General features: G+C 40.4%; 1 protein-coding gene across 1 annotated transcript in view; it reads right to left on the bottom strand.

Annotated features, from left to right (window-relative positions):
* The window catches only part of LOC121556012 (myosin heavy chain, fast skeletal muscle-like), a 41,255-nt gene extending 22,228 nt beyond the window's left edge, over positions 1-19,027 (bottom strand). The window contains exons 1-20 of the mRNA XM_041869881.2: positions 18,800-19,027; positions 18,279-18,425; positions 17,911-18,067; positions 13,574-13,601; positions 12,886-12,997; positions 12,627-12,719; positions 12,415-12,475; positions 12,213-12,311; positions 11,835-11,938; positions 11,284-11,422; positions 10,764-10,882; positions 10,426-10,575; positions 10,161-10,331; positions 9,641-9,944; positions 6,499-6,563; positions 6,318-6,405; positions 6,095-6,212; positions 5,385-5,508; positions 3,944-4,080; positions 3,302-3,557 (exon numbers count right to left, since the gene is read on the bottom strand). Of these exons, the coding sequence (XP_041725815.2) occupies positions 3,302-3,557; positions 3,944-4,080; positions 5,385-5,508; positions 6,095-6,212; positions 6,318-6,405; positions 6,499-6,563; positions 9,641-9,944; positions 10,161-10,331; positions 10,426-10,575; positions 10,764-10,882; positions 11,284-11,422; positions 11,835-11,938; positions 12,213-12,311; positions 12,415-12,475; positions 12,627-12,719; positions 12,886-12,997; positions 13,574-13,601; positions 17,911-18,067; positions 18,279-18,425; positions 18,800-19,015 (2,688 nt within the window). The 5' untranslated portion in view covers positions 19,016-19,027. The remainder of the gene's footprint in view (positions 1-3,301; positions 3,558-3,943; positions 4,081-5,384; positions 5,509-6,094; positions 6,213-6,317; positions 6,406-6,498; positions 6,564-9,640; positions 9,945-10,160; positions 10,332-10,425; positions 10,576-10,763; positions 10,883-11,283; positions 11,423-11,834; positions 11,939-12,212; positions 12,312-12,414; positions 12,476-12,626; positions 12,720-12,885; positions 12,998-13,573; positions 13,602-17,910; positions 18,068-18,278; positions 18,426-18,799) is intronic.
* Positions 19,028-20,226: the final 1,199 nt, after the last annotated feature.

Here is a 20,226-nt window from a genome sequence, read left to right as displayed (position 1 = left end):
AACATTTGTCAAAGAGGGCAAAGCAAATCAACATAAATTCATGAAATGTGTATGTATATATAAACATGAGCAATAACAATTTGTGAGTTAGCCACATACAGGTAACAGCCAAAATAAAGGAAACATATTGAAAGCAGGTGCTTCCACACAGGTGTGGTTCCTGAATTAAATAAGAAATTAATTTCCCATGATGCTTAGGGTCATGTATAGAAATGGGTTAGGGTTACCATGGCTAGAAGACAAGATCTCAGTGACTCAAAGGAGCATAGGGGGTTTAAAGTGTGTGTGTGTGTGTGTGTGTGTGTGTGATTGGAGTGGTGCCTGAGAAAGTTTTTTCCACCACCATCAACAAAACACCAAATGGAATTTATCGTGGAAGAATGGTGTCGCATCCCTGCAATAGAGTTCTAGACACTTGTAGAATCAGTCACACTTTATTTGGATAGTACGAACTATGATTATTCAACACTGGAACTCTTCCAAGTCAAGGTAAGGTTTTATTCATTTATTGCCACCAGGGCCCACTGATGTAACTGCTAAACTGCTTGCTGCTGACTGTACACTGTACTGCATGATTGTAGCAGGTTTACTAACGTGTTAGTTCTAGTAGCTATGTTGACTATGATGTGACAACGATGTAGTCTGTTTGTGGCGGTTAGCAGTCATGATATGAAGGTTTGGTTTGGAAAGGTTTTTTTGCCTGGTCACAGACAGCCGATGTGAGCAAAGTGATCATGCTGATTTTATATGGCTGCTGTGAAAATGAACTGTGTTTGTTATAATGTTCAAGTGTTTAAAATGTTGAACGTTTAGGATGTAATGGGAGCAAAAAGTTAGGTTGGAGTGAGATTAAAATTGATTGGAGTAAGAAAGGTTAATGTTTAAAAATTAATGTTTTAAAAGGTCATGTTAATAAAGCATATTAAGGGTGCCCTGGATATCCCCAGGTCAGAGCAGCCAGGAGGAGGCAGGGAGGGGGGCATCCTGTGAAGGCGCACGTCTTGACTATGTGAGGAAAAAAGGTGGGGGCTAGTTGGTGCTGATAAAGCACCTTTTGAGAAATGGCCACATTAGGTGTCAACCACTGAATGCGCCATCGGGGCAGGTGTTAGCCACGATGAGTTAGCAGAAGATGAGGAGTAGGGTATAAAAGAGGCAGGAGTTTTGGGAGATTTTTGGGACTCTCTTTGAGCTTGTTAGAAGAACATGTTGCCTGCTGGAAGAAGATATTTGCTGTAGCTTTTTAGCTTAAGATAGGTTTTTATTTTTATTATACCTATATATTTTATTTATTCTTAAAATATTAAAGTAAATTCTAGGAGGAATCCTTAAGGTTACCTCATTGATAGAAGGGTTAAAGTAGCTGCTAGAATTGTTTTAGACACCAACTGAGGGACTGATCATCCTTAGGGGGAGACAAAAAGCTGTTTATAAGTTGTAGAAGGTAAGAATCTGTTTTTCTTGTTATTAAATATTGTGCTTCTCATAAAATTGTAATAGACAAAAAATATTTTATTGGCACACACCAATGAGGGTTTAGTTAAGGGCGCTAGAGGTGTCTATCAATTTAATCCACTGTTGATTTTAGCTTATCATTGATTGGTGATATTGATTTGTGATTTTTAGCTTTTACAAAAGGTATTGGGAAATTCTGAAGATCATCAGGCACCCCCACATGGAGTTGATCAAGTGACAGCCTTATTCTAACCGGCTCATCAAAACAATGTGCAAGACGTTGGGCTATTGTATTAGTAGCTAGCTATATTGCTATAAAAATATTGGTCCACATTCTAGCTACTGTCCATCACTGATACAGGCAAGATTTGCTTTCCTTGGCTCCCTACAAAAAGCTTTAGGGCCAAATGTTATATTGGTTGTCTAGTAGCCAGCTAGTGGGGATTCTTGTAAACATTACAGCTAGGTTATTCCAGCTGTTGTTTAGTTAGCTAAATAGCTAGCCAGGTAGCTAACATGCTAGCTACATTTTGAGTGCAGTCGCTAGCTAGCTAGCTAGTTACTAACTACCTAATCTCTACTCTTCAGATGAGGTTTTCAGAAAAATAGCTGAATAGTGGCTAGCTAACATAGTTACAGGTAACATTACTCTTATACTTGAACCAATTATCCACAGTTGCTAATAGTTACCAGTAGCTACCTGGCTTAACTAGCCTCTAACTTCACCAGCACTCCACTCCAGTATTACAGCTACAACTCTGTATTCATCCTTGATAATTCAGTTCCGTTGCAGAAGACGGAGGAGGAGAGTGGATGGTCGTCCGCCTTGTCATAGCTAGCTGTGCTGTGCTCCGTAGCAATTAGCAAAGCTACCCTGACCCTGGCTTTTTTGGTTTGTTTAAACGGAGTGTGGGCTGTGCCAGAAACCATATGGGCTGTGCACTCGGAGGAAGGTGGAGATGTGCACGCCCGATTAATCAATATTTATAAGGAGTCATATGTCGGAGTTTGGAGTGTGAAACTAAACGAGCATTTCCGCACTAGGATCGGAATTACATCCAAGTCGTGGCGGCAACTTCCTCTGGAGGGGTCCTTTAAGAAACGTTATGTTTGGGTTTCCTTTATTTTAGCAGTTACCACTACTTCACACTGTACGCCTGTGTTCATCAAATCAAATGTTTTTTGTCATATACGCCGAAAGCAACAGGTGTAGACTTTACCGTGAAATGCTAACTTACGAGCCCTTTCCCAACAATGCAGAGTTAAGAAGAAAATTAGCAAAGACAAATAGAAAATAGTAACACAATAAATAACAATAACGAGGCTATATACAAGGAGTACCAGTACAGAGTCAATGTGCAGGGGTACCAGGTAGTTGATGTAATACAGTATGTAAATGTAGGTAGGGGTAAAAGTGACTAAGCAATCAGGATAGATAATAAACAGAGTAGCAGCAGTGTTGGTAGTTGAGGTAATATGTACATGTAGGTAGGGGTAAAAGTGACTAGTCAATCAGGATAGATAATAAACAGAGTAGCAGCAGTGTTGGTAGTTGAGGTAATATGTACATGTAGGTAGGGGTAAAAGTGACTAGTCAATCAGGATAGATAATAAACAGAGTAGCAGCAGTGTTGGTAGTTGAGGTAATATGTACATGTAGGTAGGGGTAAAAGTGACTAGGCAATCAGGATAGGTAATAAACAGAGTAGCAGCAGTGTATGTGGAGAGTGTGAAAGTGTGTGTGTGTGTGTGTGTGTCTGTGTGTGTGTCTGTCTGCTTGCATGTGTCTCTGTGTGTGTATCATGTGTGTGTAAATGTACTCTTATGAGGGTTGTTGCTCACTCACAGATGCGTTTTGGAGTGCCAGGTCATTCTTCTCTTGCAGCAGGGTCACCATCTTCTCCTCCAACTCCTTCTTCTTGGCCAGAGCCTTGGCCAGGTCTGTCTGCATCTTCTCATAGTTCTCCTTCATGTTGGCCATTTCCTTCTCAGTCTCAGCACTCTTCAGTAGGGGCTTGATCTTGAAGTACACCTTCATCCATGGCCAGGTTTTTACATTCATGAATGAGCGGATGTTGTACTGGATGGAGTAGACGGCATCTCTGGTCAACAGAAAGGATAAAGTGGTATGGTGACTGACAAGCTACATTCTGCGAGAGGAAGAACAACAAAACTGTATACAGCTGAGGAAGGCGGCAAGGGAAAGGTAACCTCTCTTAAATTCATAGACAGCGCTCTATATTCAAGGACTTACAGGTCATGCTAAGCTCATGAGGCATTTCATATTCTTCAAGAATCAATGGGTAAATATAACACATTTAAATGACAATTGAACAGCTTGCCAAATCCTAAACTGCAGCTTTAATAGAACATTATAAGACGTACTTTCTCATTGTGAACAACTCACAGCATATACAGTATGGAATCATAATTCATTACATACAGGTGGTTGACAGGAAGCTTTGCCAAGATGTCTGCTATTCCTCACCTCCTCTCCATCATCTTGGTGAACTCTCTCCTCATGAGGAATCCACGGCTGAGAGCCTGGACCATGCCGACCAGAGAGGCCAGCTTCTCATCTCTCATCTCCTCCAGGACACCCAGCAGACCGGCTTTGAAGAACACCTGAGCCACATGTAAACATGGTCAATTAGGGAACCAGTCAGATGGTGGCAGATAGAAAGTTTAAATCAAAAGAGAGGAACAACACCACAAACAGACCATGGGATAGTGTGTTCATAAGTTGTAAGGTATATCTCAAGGCCATCAGACTGTTAAATAGCCATCACTAGCCGGCTACCACCTGGTTACATCTCAAGCTACGTTAAAGCCTCACTGCCGGCTCCGGCTACCACTGGTTAATCTCAAGGCCATCAGACTGTTAAATAGCCATCACTTTTCCATCGACTGTTAATAGCCATCACTAGCCGCTACCACCTGTTACTCTCAAGGCCATCAGACTGTTAAATAGCCATCACTAGCCGGCTACCACCTGGTTACATCTACCATCATGTTAAATACCTCCTCCCTGGTTACTCAACCCTGCACCTTAGAGGCTGCTGCCCTATGTACATAGACATGGAATCACTGGCCACTTTAATAATGGAACACTAGTCACTTTAATAATGTTTACATACTGCTTTACTCATCTCATATATATATATATATATATATATATATATATATATATATACACTGTATTATATTCTACTGTATTTTAGTCAATGCCACTCCAACATTGCTCAATCTAATATTTATAAATGTCTTAATTCCATTCTTTTACTTTTAGATTAGTGTGTATTGTTGTGTATTGTTAGATACTACTGCACTGTTGGAGCTAGGAACACAAGCATTTCGCTACACCCGCAATAACTTCTGCTAAATATGTGTATATGACCAATAACATTTGATTTGATTTGTATTGTACAGTTGTAGATGAAAAATGTAAACCGATACAGATAACTGCAGCCATACCACTGTAACACAATGCACAGGTTAATTCATCTCTTCTTTACTTGAAGAAAACAACAGTACAATGTTTCTCCACCTTCTTATATTAGCTTCATGAAGAAGAAAGACTAACAGGGTGGAGAGATCAACTGGATAGATCAACTGGATAGATCAACTTCCAGATCAACTGGAGAGATCAACTGGAGAGATCAACTGGAGAGATCAACTGGATAGATCAACTGGAGAGATCAACTGGAGAGATCAACTGGAGAGATCAACTGGAGAGATCAACTGGAGAGATCAACTGGATAGATCAACTTCCAGATCAACTGGATAGATCAACTGGAGAGATCAACTGGAGAGATCAACTGGAGAGATCAACTGGATTGATCAACTGGAGAGATTTTGAGTGGTAAGGGTTTAAATGATAATTGAAGTTGTGTTTTGTTGTCAGCTTTTGCTGGGGGTATTTGACTGACCTTGGTGTGTCCAAACTTGTAATCCTCGTGATTCACATCAATGGACCCAAGCAGCTTCTCAGAAGCCTTCTTGTTGTCCATGAACTGGCCTTCGGGGATGACACTGGCATTCAGTACTTTATACCTGAATGAGGAGACATGTTTAACATATGTCAAGTTGCAATAGGTTGGTTATATTACGTTAAAGGAAAGCATATTCTGATGCAGGGAAAACCTTTAGAGTAGATATTTTCCGTGGTTTTGTGTGTGCGTGCGGGGGACCAGTACGAAAAGGATATATTTTTTATCAGGTCAGTTGACTGAGAACACATTCTCATTTCCAGCAACAACCTGGGGAATAGTTACAGGGGAGAGGAATGAACCAATTGGAAACGGGATGATTAGGTGGTCAGATTGGAGATGAAGCCAGGAGACCGGGGTTAATAACACCCGCGCTCTTACGTTACATGCCATGGGATTTTGAATGTCCACAGAGAGTCAGGACACCCGTTTAACTGCCCTGGCGCATTGGGATCTCCTCAGAGCAGAGGGAAGAGCGCCCTCTACTGGCCTTCCAACACCACTTCCAGCAGCATCTGGTCTCCCATCCAGGACCAACCCTGCTTAGCTTCAGAGGCAAGCCAGCAGTGGGAAGCAGGGTGTTATGCTGCTGGACAACAGCATCTGCTAAATGACACAAATGTAAATGTAATGTGAATGTGTGTGTGTACCTCTGCTTGAAGTCAGCGTAGATGATTCTGCTGGGGAAGCCCTTCCTGCAGATCCTGATACCCTCCAGTACACCGTTACACCTGAGCTGGTGGATAACCAGGAAGTTCTCCATCAGACCTGGAAAAACAAACCAAGTCTCTTTTAATACTCAGAAACTGCTTCAAGATTGTGCTCGTTAGGATTACTGATAACATATAGTATTTAACTCAATATTTCTTGTACCTGGAGTCTTTGACTCGTTGGGGATCAGGCAGCGCACAAAGTGAGGATGAGTGCTCCTCAAGTTGGTCATCAGCTTGCCCAAGTTCTCCTGTTAGAGGGTTACAAACCATGTTTTCATTAGTAATTTATGATAATCAATGCACCTTTTGAAGGACTGAAAATACACATGTCAAAAGCTCACCCTGAACTGGGAGGATACAGTCTGCATGGAACCACCCTTCTTCTTGCCCCCTTTCTTGCTTGTATCTGTTCAAATGGGGAAAAGTAAGAGATCATTATAAACTAAACAATCTCGGGTTAACTTCACATTTATCTTAATGCAAATGTTGCCAATGAGATGTAAAATAACACCCTGGGTATGAGTAAATGAACCCAGGGAATAACACTGAGAAATGTGATACATTCAAAGACTTTAAAGAAAATGTGGGTCTGAGTTGTAACTACCCACTGGGCACAAACGGGTTAAAGCGATGTTGTTTCAACGTAATTTGTCAATGTATTGTGACGTGGAATCTACGTGGAAAATACACTGGATTTGAAAAAGTAATCAACTATTGTTTTGAAGGTGAAATTTCATACACAGGACTATGTCATCATTGTAACCAATTTCAACATAGAAAAACCTTGTATAAAATATGTTGAATTTGTACCTTTGAAACAACGTTATATCCTCTATCAGAAAAAAACAGTAGGCTGGGCAGCACCTCCTACTGGAGAGTTGATCTATCTACAGCTACCCTTTGGTTCCCCGTCCAGGGTTTTAACCAAGCCCTGCTTGGCTTTCATATTTGTTACAGACTGTTACCAACGTGCTATCAGGAGAATGATGATTGAGCTTTCTCTTAATAACTAAATATATGAACTGTTGCTATCAAAAACAATTCGAAAGGGTAGGTTTAACAGAGAAAATTAAATGTAACAATACTTTATAAGTCATATATCATCAATGATGCTACTTAGGCCTATATAACATTAGGGAAGTCATCTACAGTGGGGAAAAAAAGTATTTAGTCAGCCACCAATTGTGCAAGTTCTCCCACTTAAAAAGATGAGAGAGGCCTGTAATTTTCATCATAGGTACACGTCAACTATGACAGACAAAATTAGGAAAAAAATCCAGAAAACCACATTGTAGGATTTTTTATGAATTTATTGGCATATGATGGTGGAAAATAAGTATTTGATCAATAACAAAAGTTTCTCAATACTTTGTTATATACCCTTTGTTGGCAATGACACAGGTCAAACGTTTTCTGTAAGTCTTCACAAGGTTTTCACACACTGTTGCTGGTATTTTGTCCCATTCCTCCATGCAGATCTCCTCTAGAGCAGTGATGTTTTGGGGCTGTCGCTGGGCAACACAGACTTTCAACTCCCTCCAAAGATTTTCTATGGGGTTGAGATCTGGAGACTGGCTAGGCCACTCCAGGACCTTGAAATGCTTCTTACGAAGCCACTCCTCCGTTGCCCGGGCGGTGTGTTTGGGATCATTGTCATGCTGAAAGACCCAGCCACGTTTCATCTTCAATGCCCTTGCTGATGGAAGGAGGGTTTCACTCAAAATCTCACGATACATGGCCCCATTCATTCTTTCCTTTACACGGATCAGTCGTCCTGGTCCCTTTGCAGAAAAACAGCCCCAAAGCATGATGTTTCCACCCCCATGCTTCACAGTAGGTATGGTGTTCTTTGGATGCAACTCAGCATTCTTTGTCCTCCAAACATGACGAGTTGAGTTTTTACCAAAAGTTATATTTTGGTTTCATCTGACCATATGACATTCTCCCAATCCTCTTCTGGATCATCCAAATGCACTTCAGACGGGCCTGGACATGTACTGGTTTAAGCAGGGGGACACGTCTCGCACTGCAGGATTTGAGTCCCTGGCGGCGTAGTGTGTTACTGATGGTTGGCTTTGTTACTTTGGTCCCAGCTCTCTGCAGGTCATTCACTAGGTCCCCCCGTGTGGTTCTGGGATTTTTGCTCACCGTTCTTGTGATCATTTTGACCCCACGGGGTGAGATCTTGCGTGGAGCCCCAGATCGAGGGAGATTATCAGTGGTCTTGTATGTCTTCCATTTCCTAATAATTGCTCCCACAGTTGATTTCTTCAAACCAAGCTGCTTACCTATTGCAGATTCAGTCTTCCCAGCCTGGTGCAGGTCTACAATTTTGTTTTTGGTGTCCTTTGACAGCTCTTTGGTCTTGGCCATTGTGAAGTTTTGAGTGTGACTGTTTGAGGTTGTGGACAGGTGTATTTTATACTGATAACAAGTTCAAACAGGTGCCATTAATACAGGTAACAAGTGGAGGACAGAGGAGCCTCTGAAAGAAGAAGTTACAGGTCTGTGAGAGCCAGAAATCTTGCTTGTTTGTAGGTGACCAAATACTTATTTTCCACCATAATTTGCAAATAAATTCATTAAAAAATCCTACAATGGGATTTTCTGGATTTTTTTCCTCAATTTGTCTGTCATAGTTGACGTGTACCTATGATGAAAATTACAGGCCTCTCTCATCTTTTTAAGTGGGAGAACTTGCACAATTGGTGGCTGACTAAATACTTTTTTTCCCCACTGTACCCAGGGTTCAAATTCTACCCAGGGTTCAAATTCTACCCAGGGTTCAAATTCTACCCAGGGTTCTACCCAGGGTTCAACTGAAAATAGATAATAAATATAGGCCTAGGGTTTCAAGCTTTGGTGGATTTCAAATGTAATCTTCAAGTTAATCATTAAGATGTTCAATTCACGTCTCCATCTCAACCAAAAATGGAAGTTAAGTAATATGACTAAACCAAATATTTGTACTTATCCATGTTTTACTTAACTCTTATTTTTCTTTAAACTGCATTGTTGGTTAAGGGCTTGTAAGGAAGCATTTCACTGTAAGGTCTACACCTGTTGTATTCGGCGCATGTGACAAATACAATTGGATTTGATTTGATTTGAATATGAATAATTAATATGTTGGATTGACATCTCAATCTCAACCAAGAATCAAGTTAAAGAATAGGACTAAATCAAATCAAACTTTATTTAAAGTGCATTTAAAGTTTGATTGGATTTTTGGTTTGGATGGAGACGTGAATCCACCATATCAATGATTAATTTGAAGACAAACTGGAGGTAAAGGCAGATGAAATCAGTGGCACAGAGGGAACTATCCAAGCAGAAGATACTCTGTTGATATTTGTTTGCGTTGACAACCAAGAACAATTCAATATGCAGTTTGTCTACAAATGAACACCACGTCATTTCAACTTCCAAGTGTGCCCAGTGGGTATTGCTTAATTAAATATTTTGATGTGATGCTAGTCTTACCCTCAGGTGGGGCAGCGACATACAGGGTAGCCAACAGTTTCACTGAGGACTTCCCGTACAGCTGAAGAACAGAATCATTCAGGGGGTCCTTGTTCTTGTCCAGCCAGCCAGTGATGTTGTAGTCCACAGTACCGGCGTAGTGTACCAGGGAGAAGTGGGCCTCTGCCTTGCCTTTGGCAGGCTTGGGCTTCTCAAATGCCTGGTTTTTGCCAAGATGCTGGTCGTAAAGCTTGTTCTTGAATGTAGTGTCTGAAGACTTGGGGAACATGCACTCCTCTTCAAGGATGGAGAAGATGCCCATTGGCTTCACGAAAACAGATGTATATCAAATTAGTGACATTTACATTTAGAATCACATGTATTCCTTTACCAAACATACTATTATAGGATTATATTCATTTAGGGGAAACATACCGAGTTCGCAACAGACAGATGTATTGTACCACTGTGATAATATCTCACAAAGCGCTCCCTATGAGCTATGGTGATGCGGTCCATTTTAATTTCACAGACAGCTTACCTTCTCAATAAGCTCAATGCAGGCAGCCAAGTCCATGCCGAAGTCAATGAAGGCCCAGACTATTCCCTCCTTCTTGTACTCCTCTTGCTCCAGGACGAACATGGTGTGGTTGAAAAACTGTTGCAGTTTCTCATTGGTGAAGTTGATGCACAGCTGCTCCATGCTGTTGTACTGTTGATGGAATTTCAAAAGGGATCATTTCATCATACAAGGCTGTAATCCCTCTCAATCATAACTAATTGTCTTGTTATTGTCTCATACTCACATCAAAAATCTCAAACCCAGCAATGTCGAGCACACCGATATAGTACTTCCTTGGATTCTTGGTGTCCAACATCTGGTTGATACGGATAACCATCCACAAGAACATCCTCTCATAGATGGACTTGGCCAGGGCCGAGACTGAGTTATTAACCTGCAATAATAATAGCTCAAATGAATGCATGAGATATTGACCATGTTTAGTAATAAGGTGATAAAAGCTTGGGGAGAAACACATTACTATTCGCGTCTCCCGAGCCCGTTGGGGAGTTGCAGCGATGAGACAAGATCGTAATTAAGATAATTCCTGTGCTCAGATGATGCTGTTATTTACCACCTTACCTGAGGCACAGTCTGTCCCTTGGTCACATACTCGTTGCCGACCTTCACTCTGGGGTAGCAGAGAGCCTTCAACATCTCAGCTGAGTTCAGGCCCAGTAGGTAGCCGATTTTATCAGCCACTGGAGAGAGAACCAACAACAACAGCTTGTTTCTGATGTCACTTTTTTGTGGGTTAGGTTTTGATTTTCACCCACATCCATCATTTCAAATCATTTCTGGAGGTTGGAATTTGGTCTCCTGCCTGACTTTCATGTGGTACTGTCTGTTTTACGTGTTCTATTTCAATGTTTGGGACTGGGAATGGGAGTCATGTTTACATATTGTATATCAATGAGTGGGACTAATGCTTTACATATTGTATATCAATGAGTGGGACTAATGTTTTACATATTGTATATCAATGAATGGGACTAATGCTTTAGATATTGTATATCAATGAATGGGACTAATGCTTTACATATTGTATATCAATGAGTGGGACTAATGCTTTACATATTGAATATCAATGAATGGGACTCACCCTCTGTGCCGTCTGGCTCGGCCTGCTCCTCACGCTGCTTCTGCTTGAAGTGCAAGTTGCCATGGTGCAATACAGCTCCTGTCAGCTTGTAGATGCCCATCTTCTCCTCATTAGTGAAGCCCAGGATTCCAATGGCATCCTGGCATTAGAGAGGACGTATAAAAGTGATTAACTCAATGGTAATTTGCTCAGTTACATCACGATACAGTTCTGTGCTCACTCCAGAACAAATGGGATGAATGGAATTGACTGGCTTCTCTGTTCCACATGATTACTCTTGGCCAACACACTAGTAGATGGCAGCACAAAATGGGTTTACACAGTTCCACAGGGCACTTAGTGGCACTCTCTTGTGGACGTCTTCCATGTATGTGGCCCAAGGTGAAGTGGGAAGGCACATGCCTAACTGACACAAGGCATTTAGAATCAAACTAAAACATACATGAAAATTCCCAACTGCCACCAAGTCGAAATTGCTCACTGCGTTCAGTGTGTATGGTGGTTCTACCCATTCCATATCTAGAGTTTGATTAACCCTTTGTATGACTCACGTCTGTGGCATCCAGCTCTTCCTTGTCATTGATGCTGGCCACAGTAATCTGACCCTGGCTGCACATGGGGAAGTCGTAGGGGTTGGTGGTGATTAGCGCCATTTCTGTGGACAGCGGAGAACGGCCTGTCAGTTAAATCTCTTAGAATTGTGCTGTCCTACCTTTACAGTATCTCTCCCTCCTTTACTCAATAGATGGACTCAAGGATACATGTAGTATATAATAAATAGCATCAAAAGAGGGGACTGAGGCTCCTGGACTAGTGCTTCACAGTGCATTACTTGATAGATCTTTGTCTAGATGCCTTGGTACCATGAATGTACTCATTCCACAGGTAGGGGTGGGAATAATCTTCTCTGAACCTCTACTTTTCCATACCAACTATCTCAGGTTTGTGGCCTGTCATCATTTGGAAAAATATGTGGTAGCCTCTCTCATCGGGCAGCTGGAAGGACACTCTGGACTTCTCCAGCAGGTCTGAGAGAGAGAGAGAGAGATAGATTACATTTGATGATATGGTCTCAAGAAAATGATCTGTGTGAATTTAGGAAAGCATTGAGAAACAATCAAACCAACTCACAGGTCTCAATGTCAGCTTTAGCCAGTTTGCCTCCTTGGAAATGAATCCTGATGAATTTACCCTATAGTAGAGCATGGGGGTTAGAAATAGGTCAACTATTTTGATACACCCCTTTAAATGTTACAGTTTGTTGGACATATATTGATTTAACAACTACTAAAATAAATGTTTCCAATATAAGGTAACTTCCACAGTATGCCCTTCATACTTACAAAGCGAGACGAGTTGTCGTTCCTCACTGTCTTGGCATTACCGTAAGCCTCCAGCAGAGGGTTGGCTGCAATGATCTGATCCTCAAGAGAGCCCTGATTGAGATAAACACAAGTAGCTCGGAAACTGGTAAAGAGGTAAAGTTTGTTTTTTCTTAATAGCTTGAACACTTTCTTGAGACAGGATTCACCGCTGGAAAAAAAAGTTTACACAGCCCATCAGACTGAAATGTGTTAAAATGGAAACACAAGCACAACCTACCTGCATTTTGCCAGGCTCATCCTTTTTCTTTTCTCCACCAGACACTGCAATGGTGGCGAAGTACTGGATGACACGCTTGGTGTTGACAGTCTTTCCTGCACCGGATTCTCCACTGGTTTATATGACACAGACATAGGGGTTTTAGTCACATGTTTTAGTGTCAGATTGGGTTTCATTGATAATACACTGTTGATCTGTTTTCTTCCAGAAGTAAATTATTAACAAATATTCCCACTAATGGACTTCGCATTACGAGTAGCCTAATCCATTCATAATGTCATAACACCCAATTAATCAGGACGCACTGGTCCTAATCCATTCATAATGTCATAACACCCAAGTAATCAGGACGCACTGGTCCTAATCCATTCATAATGTCATAACACCCAAGTAATCAGGACGCACTGGTCCTAATCCATTCATAATGTCATAACACCCAAGTAATCAGGACGCACTGGTCCTAATCCATTCATAATGTCATAACACCCAAGTAATCAGGACGCACTGGTCCTAATCCATTCATAATGTCATAACATCCAATTAATCAGGACGCACTGGTCCTAATCCATTCATAATGTCATAACACCCAAGTAATCAGGACGCACTGGTCCTAATCCATTCATAATGTCATAACACCCAAGTTCTGATAGAAATACTTTCTCAAGTGAAATTCTAGTAAACAACTTACGTAATCAGGACGGACTGGTTCTCATTATCTGTAACCAAAAACATATTGATTATTTTACTCAAGCAACATTATGGGTACATTATTGAATACATAGCAACAGGTACTGCATTTACCCACATGCCAGATGATTGGCTTAGAGAAATGTATAGTAAAACGATTTTGGGGGCTGTTTTGTTAGACTTCAGTGCAGCTTTTGACATTATCTGCTGCTGGAAAAACATATTGCTTTACGTTCTCTGCTATATTGTGGATTGAGAGTTACCTGTCTAACAGAACACAGAGGGTGTTATTTAATGGAAGTCTCTCAAACATAATCCAGGTAGAGCCAGGCATTCCCCAGGGCAGCTGTCAAGGCCCCTTACTTTTTCAATCTTTACTAATGATCTGCCACTGGCTCTGAGTAAAGCCTGTGTGTTTATGTATTCTGATGACGCAACACTATACACATCAGCTACTACAGCAAGTGAAATGACTGCAACACTTAACAAAGAGCTGCAGTTAGTTTCAGAATGGGTGGCAAGAAATATGTTAGTCCTAAATATTTTCTAAAACTAAAAGCATTGTATTTGGGACAAGTCATTTGCTAAACCCTAAAACTCAACTAAATCTTGTAATGAATAATGTAGAAATTGAGCAAGTTGAAGAGACTAAACTGCTTGGAGTAACATTGGATTGTAAACTGTCATGGTCAAAACATATTGATGCAACAGTAGCTAAAATGGGGAGAGGTCTGTCCATAGTAAAGCATTGCTCTGCCCTCTTAACAATGCTATCAACAAGGCAGGTCCTACAGGCCCTAGTTTTGTTGCATCTGGACTTCTTGGCAGCAGCTAATGCGGATCCATAATAAATACAAATTAAAATACTGTCCGGTCATGTGGTCAAGTGTCACAAAGAGAGAGTTTACAATTGGCCCAGAAGAGGGCAGCATGGCTGGCCCTTAAATGTACATGGAGAGCTAACATCAATCTCCCCTGGCTCAAAGTAGAGTAGAGATTGAATTCATCACTACTTGTATTTGTGAGAAGTATTGACAGCTTGTAAATGCACCAAGCCATCTGTTTAAACTACCACCAAGACAGTTGTGAAGAAGGCACGACAACGCCTATTCCCCCTCAGGAGACTGAAATGATTTGGCATGGGTCCTTAGCTCCTCCCAAATTTTGACAGCTGCACCACCAAGAGCATCCTAACTGGTTGCATTACACCTGGTATGGCAACTGCTCGGCCTCCGATCGCAAGGCACTACAGAGGGTAGTGTGTAAGGCCTGTACATCACTGGGGCCAATATTCCTGCCATCCAGGACCTCTATACCAGGCAGTGTCAGATGAAGGCCCTAAAAATTGCCAAAGACTACAACCACTCTAGTCATAGACTGTTCTCTCTGCTACCGCACGGCAAGCGGTACCGGAGCACCAAGTCTAGGTCCAAAAGGCTCCTTAACAGCTTCTACCCCCAAGCCATGAGACTGCATTGACCCCACCACACTCTTTTACGCTGCTGCTACTCTCTGTTAATTATTTACATTTTAGTCATTTAGCAGACACTCTTATCCAGAGCGACTTACAGTTAGTGAGTGCATACATTATTTTTATTTATTTTTCATACTGGCCCCCCGTGGGAATCGAACCCACAACCCTGGCGATGCAAACGCCATCCTCTACCAACTGAGCTACATCCCTGCCAGCCATTCCCTCCCCTACCCTGGACAATGCTGGGCCAATTGCGTGCCGCCCCATGGGTCTCCCGGTCGCGGCCGGCTACACAGAGCTTGGATTCGAACCAGGATCTCTAGTGGCACAGCTAGCACTGCGATGCAGTGCCTTAGACCACTGTGCCACACGGGAGTGGCTTCCATCAATGTAATTGTCTGCATCATTTCCAATCCCCCATATTTTTGGGGGGTAAATATATTTATATATATATATATACACACATATCTTTTAAAAATATTTGTTCCTTTATTATTTTCCACTAACCCTACTACCCCTCCCCTAATTGGGGTAAACTAATGAACAACAACACTTAGGCTTCTACTTCCATCTTATACATACTATATACATTTTACGGACACAATCTAATTTTCAATAATTCTATTTTTGTTTGTTTTTAGTTCTACCCTCTACCCTCTCCCATCTATCTCTGATGTCCATCCAGTTTGATTTCGATTTGCCATATATTTTTTAACTGTGCTGTTTCACAAAAGTTCTGAACCTATATACATTTTACAGACACAGTATATTTTACATTTGTTATCTTGTTGTTATTAGTCCCACCCTTCAGCTCTACTCAACCCCTCCCATCTATCTCGTAACACCATCCATACTGGATTTTTATTTGCCATATTTTTCAACTGTGCTGTGATGCTTCACAAAAGTTCTAAACCTTTCTATTCTCATAGTTTCTACATATTGTAAATTAAAGGTAAACATTTTTGCTAAAACTATTATTTTATTATTGATCGAGTGACTATGACTTTTCAAATCACCTAGTATTGCTATCTGCAGTGTTAGCTCCCGGTAAATGTTGCAATTCTTCAGTCATTCCTGGACCTGTGACCAAAAACAAGCTACATATGGACAGTACCAAAATAAATGATCTAATGACTCTGTCTCTTTGCAGCAAAATCTGCAGAGCTAGGAAGGTTGTATCCCCCATATATATACAATTCTATTGGTTGCAAGAATTTTGTATAATAATTTACATCGAAAAATTATAAGTTTTGAATCCGGCGTAATTTTGCGTATCAGTTCATAAACCATGTGCAATGGAATCGGTATATCGGAAATCTCTTCCCAACTATTTTGCAATCTATATGGTACAGCGGCCAATTATTTGGTCCTGAAATGAAATTGCCATATATTTTTATTTATCACAATTTTCTTTAACCAATTTTGGTCTTTAATGCAGGGCCAACAGACAAGTTCCTTACTTTTTCCCCCTTCCACTTGCCTCTTCCATTTTTGCCGTAATGCTGCAATTAGTTGGTTGTAATTTTGGTTGGAGCAGACATTTCCATATATTTTTGCTGCATGTGTGACATAACTCCACCAGTCCTATTTATGATATCATTTACAAAGATTATACTATTTTTTATTTTATTTTTTATAATGTTTGTTTTAATCAATTAGTATGTTTGACTTTAACCACAATATTTGTTGTATTATTTGTTCTGTCTTTTCTGGTGGATTAAACAGAAATTGCAACCAACTTTCTATGGCTTGTTTTAAATATATATATATTTTGGAGATGATTTCGTATTTAAATAACCGAAAGTGAGAGTTTGTAATCTGAATAAAGGGAAAAGGCCATTCTTGAACATGGGGTGAGACATTCTTACTAATTTGCTAGAGAACCAGTTCGAATTTAAGTATAACTTTTGTATGACTGACGCCTTCAGTGAGAGGTCTAATGCTTTAATATTTAATCATTTCTGCCCTCCGAATTCATATTCATTATATAAATAGGACCTTTTAATTTTGTCTGGCTTGCCATTCCAAATTAAATGGAATATTTTTTGCTCATATAATTTAAATAACAGGTTGCTGGTGTAGGCAAGACCATAAGCAAATAGGTAAACTGGGATACGACTAAGGAGTTAATCAGGGGGATTTTTCCACAAATAGACAGGTATTTTCCTTTCCATGGTAGCAAGATCTTATCTATTTTTGCTAACTTTCTATTAAAGTTTATTGGAGTGAGATAATTTATTTCGGGATATGTATACCGAGTATGTCCACATCCCCATCAGACCATTTTATTGGTCAACTACACGGTAATGTAAAAGTTGTATTTGTTAGTGATCCAATACGTAATATAGTACACTTAATGTGTTGTGAAAAGTGTTATGAAATATAATGTAATTTTTGTAATTGTATATAACTGCCTTAATGTTACTGGACCCCAGGAAGAGTAGCTGCTGCCTTGGCAGGAACTAATGGGGATCCATAATAAACCCCAGGAAGAGTAGCTGCTGCCTTGGCAGGAACTAATGGGGATCCATAATAAACCCCAGGAAGAGTAGCTGCTGCCTTGGCAGGAACTAATGGGGATCCATAATAAACCCCAGGAAGAGTAGCTGCTGCCTTGGCAGGAACTAATGGGGATCCATAATAAATACAAATACAAATAGCATCATCATGAATTTCATTTTGGAATATGTTCCATTCAAGGCTAGTGAAATCAGATATTCCCAGCAAACTGTTCTAACCTAGACTAAAAAACAGTAGATACCTCTCTAAAGCATATTTTAACTTTCATCCATCCATCCATCCATCCATCCATCCATCCATCCATCCATCCATCCATCCATTCATCCATCCGTGAGAGCTCGTACCAATCTGCATGAACTGAAAGGCGTTGTCAGAGACGGAGAAGATATGGGGTGGAGCCTCCATCCTCTTCTTCCCTCTGTAGGCGTTGACAACCTCCATGTCGTACACGGGGAGCCACTTGTAGGGGTTCACCGTGGCACAGAAGAGCCCAGAGTAGGTCTGGATGAAAGAGATTCAATTAAATTAGGGGATTAGCAAAATCTGACTGACATTTACTTGGATTCCTGTGAGGACGTGGGTGTACTCTGGTATGCTGATGTAGACCTGCTGTATTGGTATGTTTTGGTTTCTACCATGTATTGATGTGTAGTAGTGTATGTGTGGGTTTGTTATGTTCATGTATGTGTGTATGTTTATGCAGGCTTCTTACATAGATCATCCATGCTGCATAACGCTCTTTGAGGTTATACAACACAGAGGCTTCATTCAGGTAGGTCATCATGGCCATGTCCTCAATCTTATCGTACTTAGGGGGGTTCATCTGGAAGATGTCTGCGTCTTTGAACTCTTTTCCTTCCTGAAACAGTCAGAAATCTATATTACACGCAGATCAAACTGGACATGACTGAAAGCTTTTTACTCATTAAATACAAGTACAATATTTTTAAAAATGCATAGCCCTGTTCAATCCAACTACTTTGTTTTCACCCACTGATATATACATGGTGATTTTTGACTAGTCAATATAAAAAATTACCATGCCGTTTTTAAATAGTAGCTATGTTTAAAGGTTATATTCTGTTTACAAAAAAACAAAGAAATGCTTCTTAATCTGTCTTTTGTTACTAATTTAAGTTTGCCTTATGGCATATTTTCTTTATCATTTTGAAGGTTTTATTGAAGAAATAGAGTAATTGCACAAACTTCAACACTTTTCAAAATCAGGCTTACCTCCTTAGTGCCGTCAGGATTTGTGACTGTCACAGTACACTTTCCATCGGCCCTGGCAGTAATTAAACCCTTAAGGTAAAGCTCCTTGGCATCTGACACATAGCAGGAATTCTTTGAATCAAAGGGTGCTGTTTGAGCCTCAATCCTTTCCCTTTCAGGCTTACGGAGGTATATGGCAGCCTTGCCATAGATGGCCATCTCCGCGTCCGTACTCATGGTGACGGATCACTAGGAAAGAGATTAAATAAGAAAAAGGAACATGATTGACTCTGTGGTTCTTCGTCACCAGTCAACAGATAGGTGAGTGATATTTCTCACAGAACATTTTTGTCACTTTTTATGTGAAGACTAAAACCATGTCTCACCTTCTTTTCCCCCTCCTACAGATGAATTTGTACTTCTTGGAGGACGCTGTTAAAGAGTAGGGTGTTGTGAATATTCACAAGTCTAAAGCCTTATAATTTATCCCCCGAAGGGCTAGAAAACATTTTGAATGGCATCATTCAACACAATCATTACGCCCATTTCCAATTCAACTATAGGTGCAACTGGTAACTTTAATTTTCCTAGTGGCAACTCACTTTACTACACATTATGTCAAGAATTCAAATATATACCCCTGAAAACTCAGTTACATTCTAGACCACCCCCTCAATTTAGGAGGACCACTTTTGAAAGTAAATGAAAGTTACAGATTTTAAGTAAAACACATTTAAAGTTATACACATGTTTTTAAGCAACATTTTAAATCAAAGCCACTTGATTGCGTATTGTAACATCTTACAATAGACACCTAAAAAAAATGCAGAACTCAATTTAAACAGTGCAGTTAGTTACTGTCGCAGATGCTGAGCACAAATATGAGACAAACGTAAAAATGTGAGGAGATGGAGACAGTCTTACCACAGAGGAAGAAGGTATCTGACTTGTGGATGCTGATGCCTCAGCCTCCTTATATCTGGTTGAAAGTGCCAACCAAACACAAGTTAATTATGGACCGCTCTGGTTAAGGAAATGGATTGGAGGAGAGACCTCTGTGTCTATCTGTCTCACCAGCGTCACCAACTTCCAGGAACACCACACTCCATTACATGACTTTGGAATGGAATATTAATATAAATATAATTTAACTGAATTTATGTAAATGATAGTTGCTATTACTAAGAATTATGACATTATCAAATACCACTGGGACTCAAATACTGTAATGGAGTGAGTCCATCCTGGTGAAACCATATTAAATTAATGTTTAAAATCTTTAACAAATGTTTAGATATTTAAGTAGACAGAAGATATTTACGTGTTTGTGGGTGGAGAGAACATTCACACCCTGCAGACTAAGAGTTTATGACCAGTTATTTTAAAGATCTTGCATGATATGTGACCTTCGTTGTTGTATTTGAGGGACATGTTTCTCTAAGCTCCAA

The sequence above is a fragment of the Coregonus clupeaformis genome, unplaced genomic scaffold (genome assembly GCF_020615455.1).
Source record: "Coregonus clupeaformis isolate EN_2021a unplaced genomic scaffold, ASM2061545v1 scaf0476, whole genome shotgun sequence".
NCBI lineage: Eukaryota > Metazoa > Chordata > Actinopteri > Salmoniformes > Salmonidae > Coregonus > Coregonus clupeaformis.
Note: the sequence above shows the minus strand (reverse complement) of the source record. Positions and strands in the feature narration are given on the sequence as shown.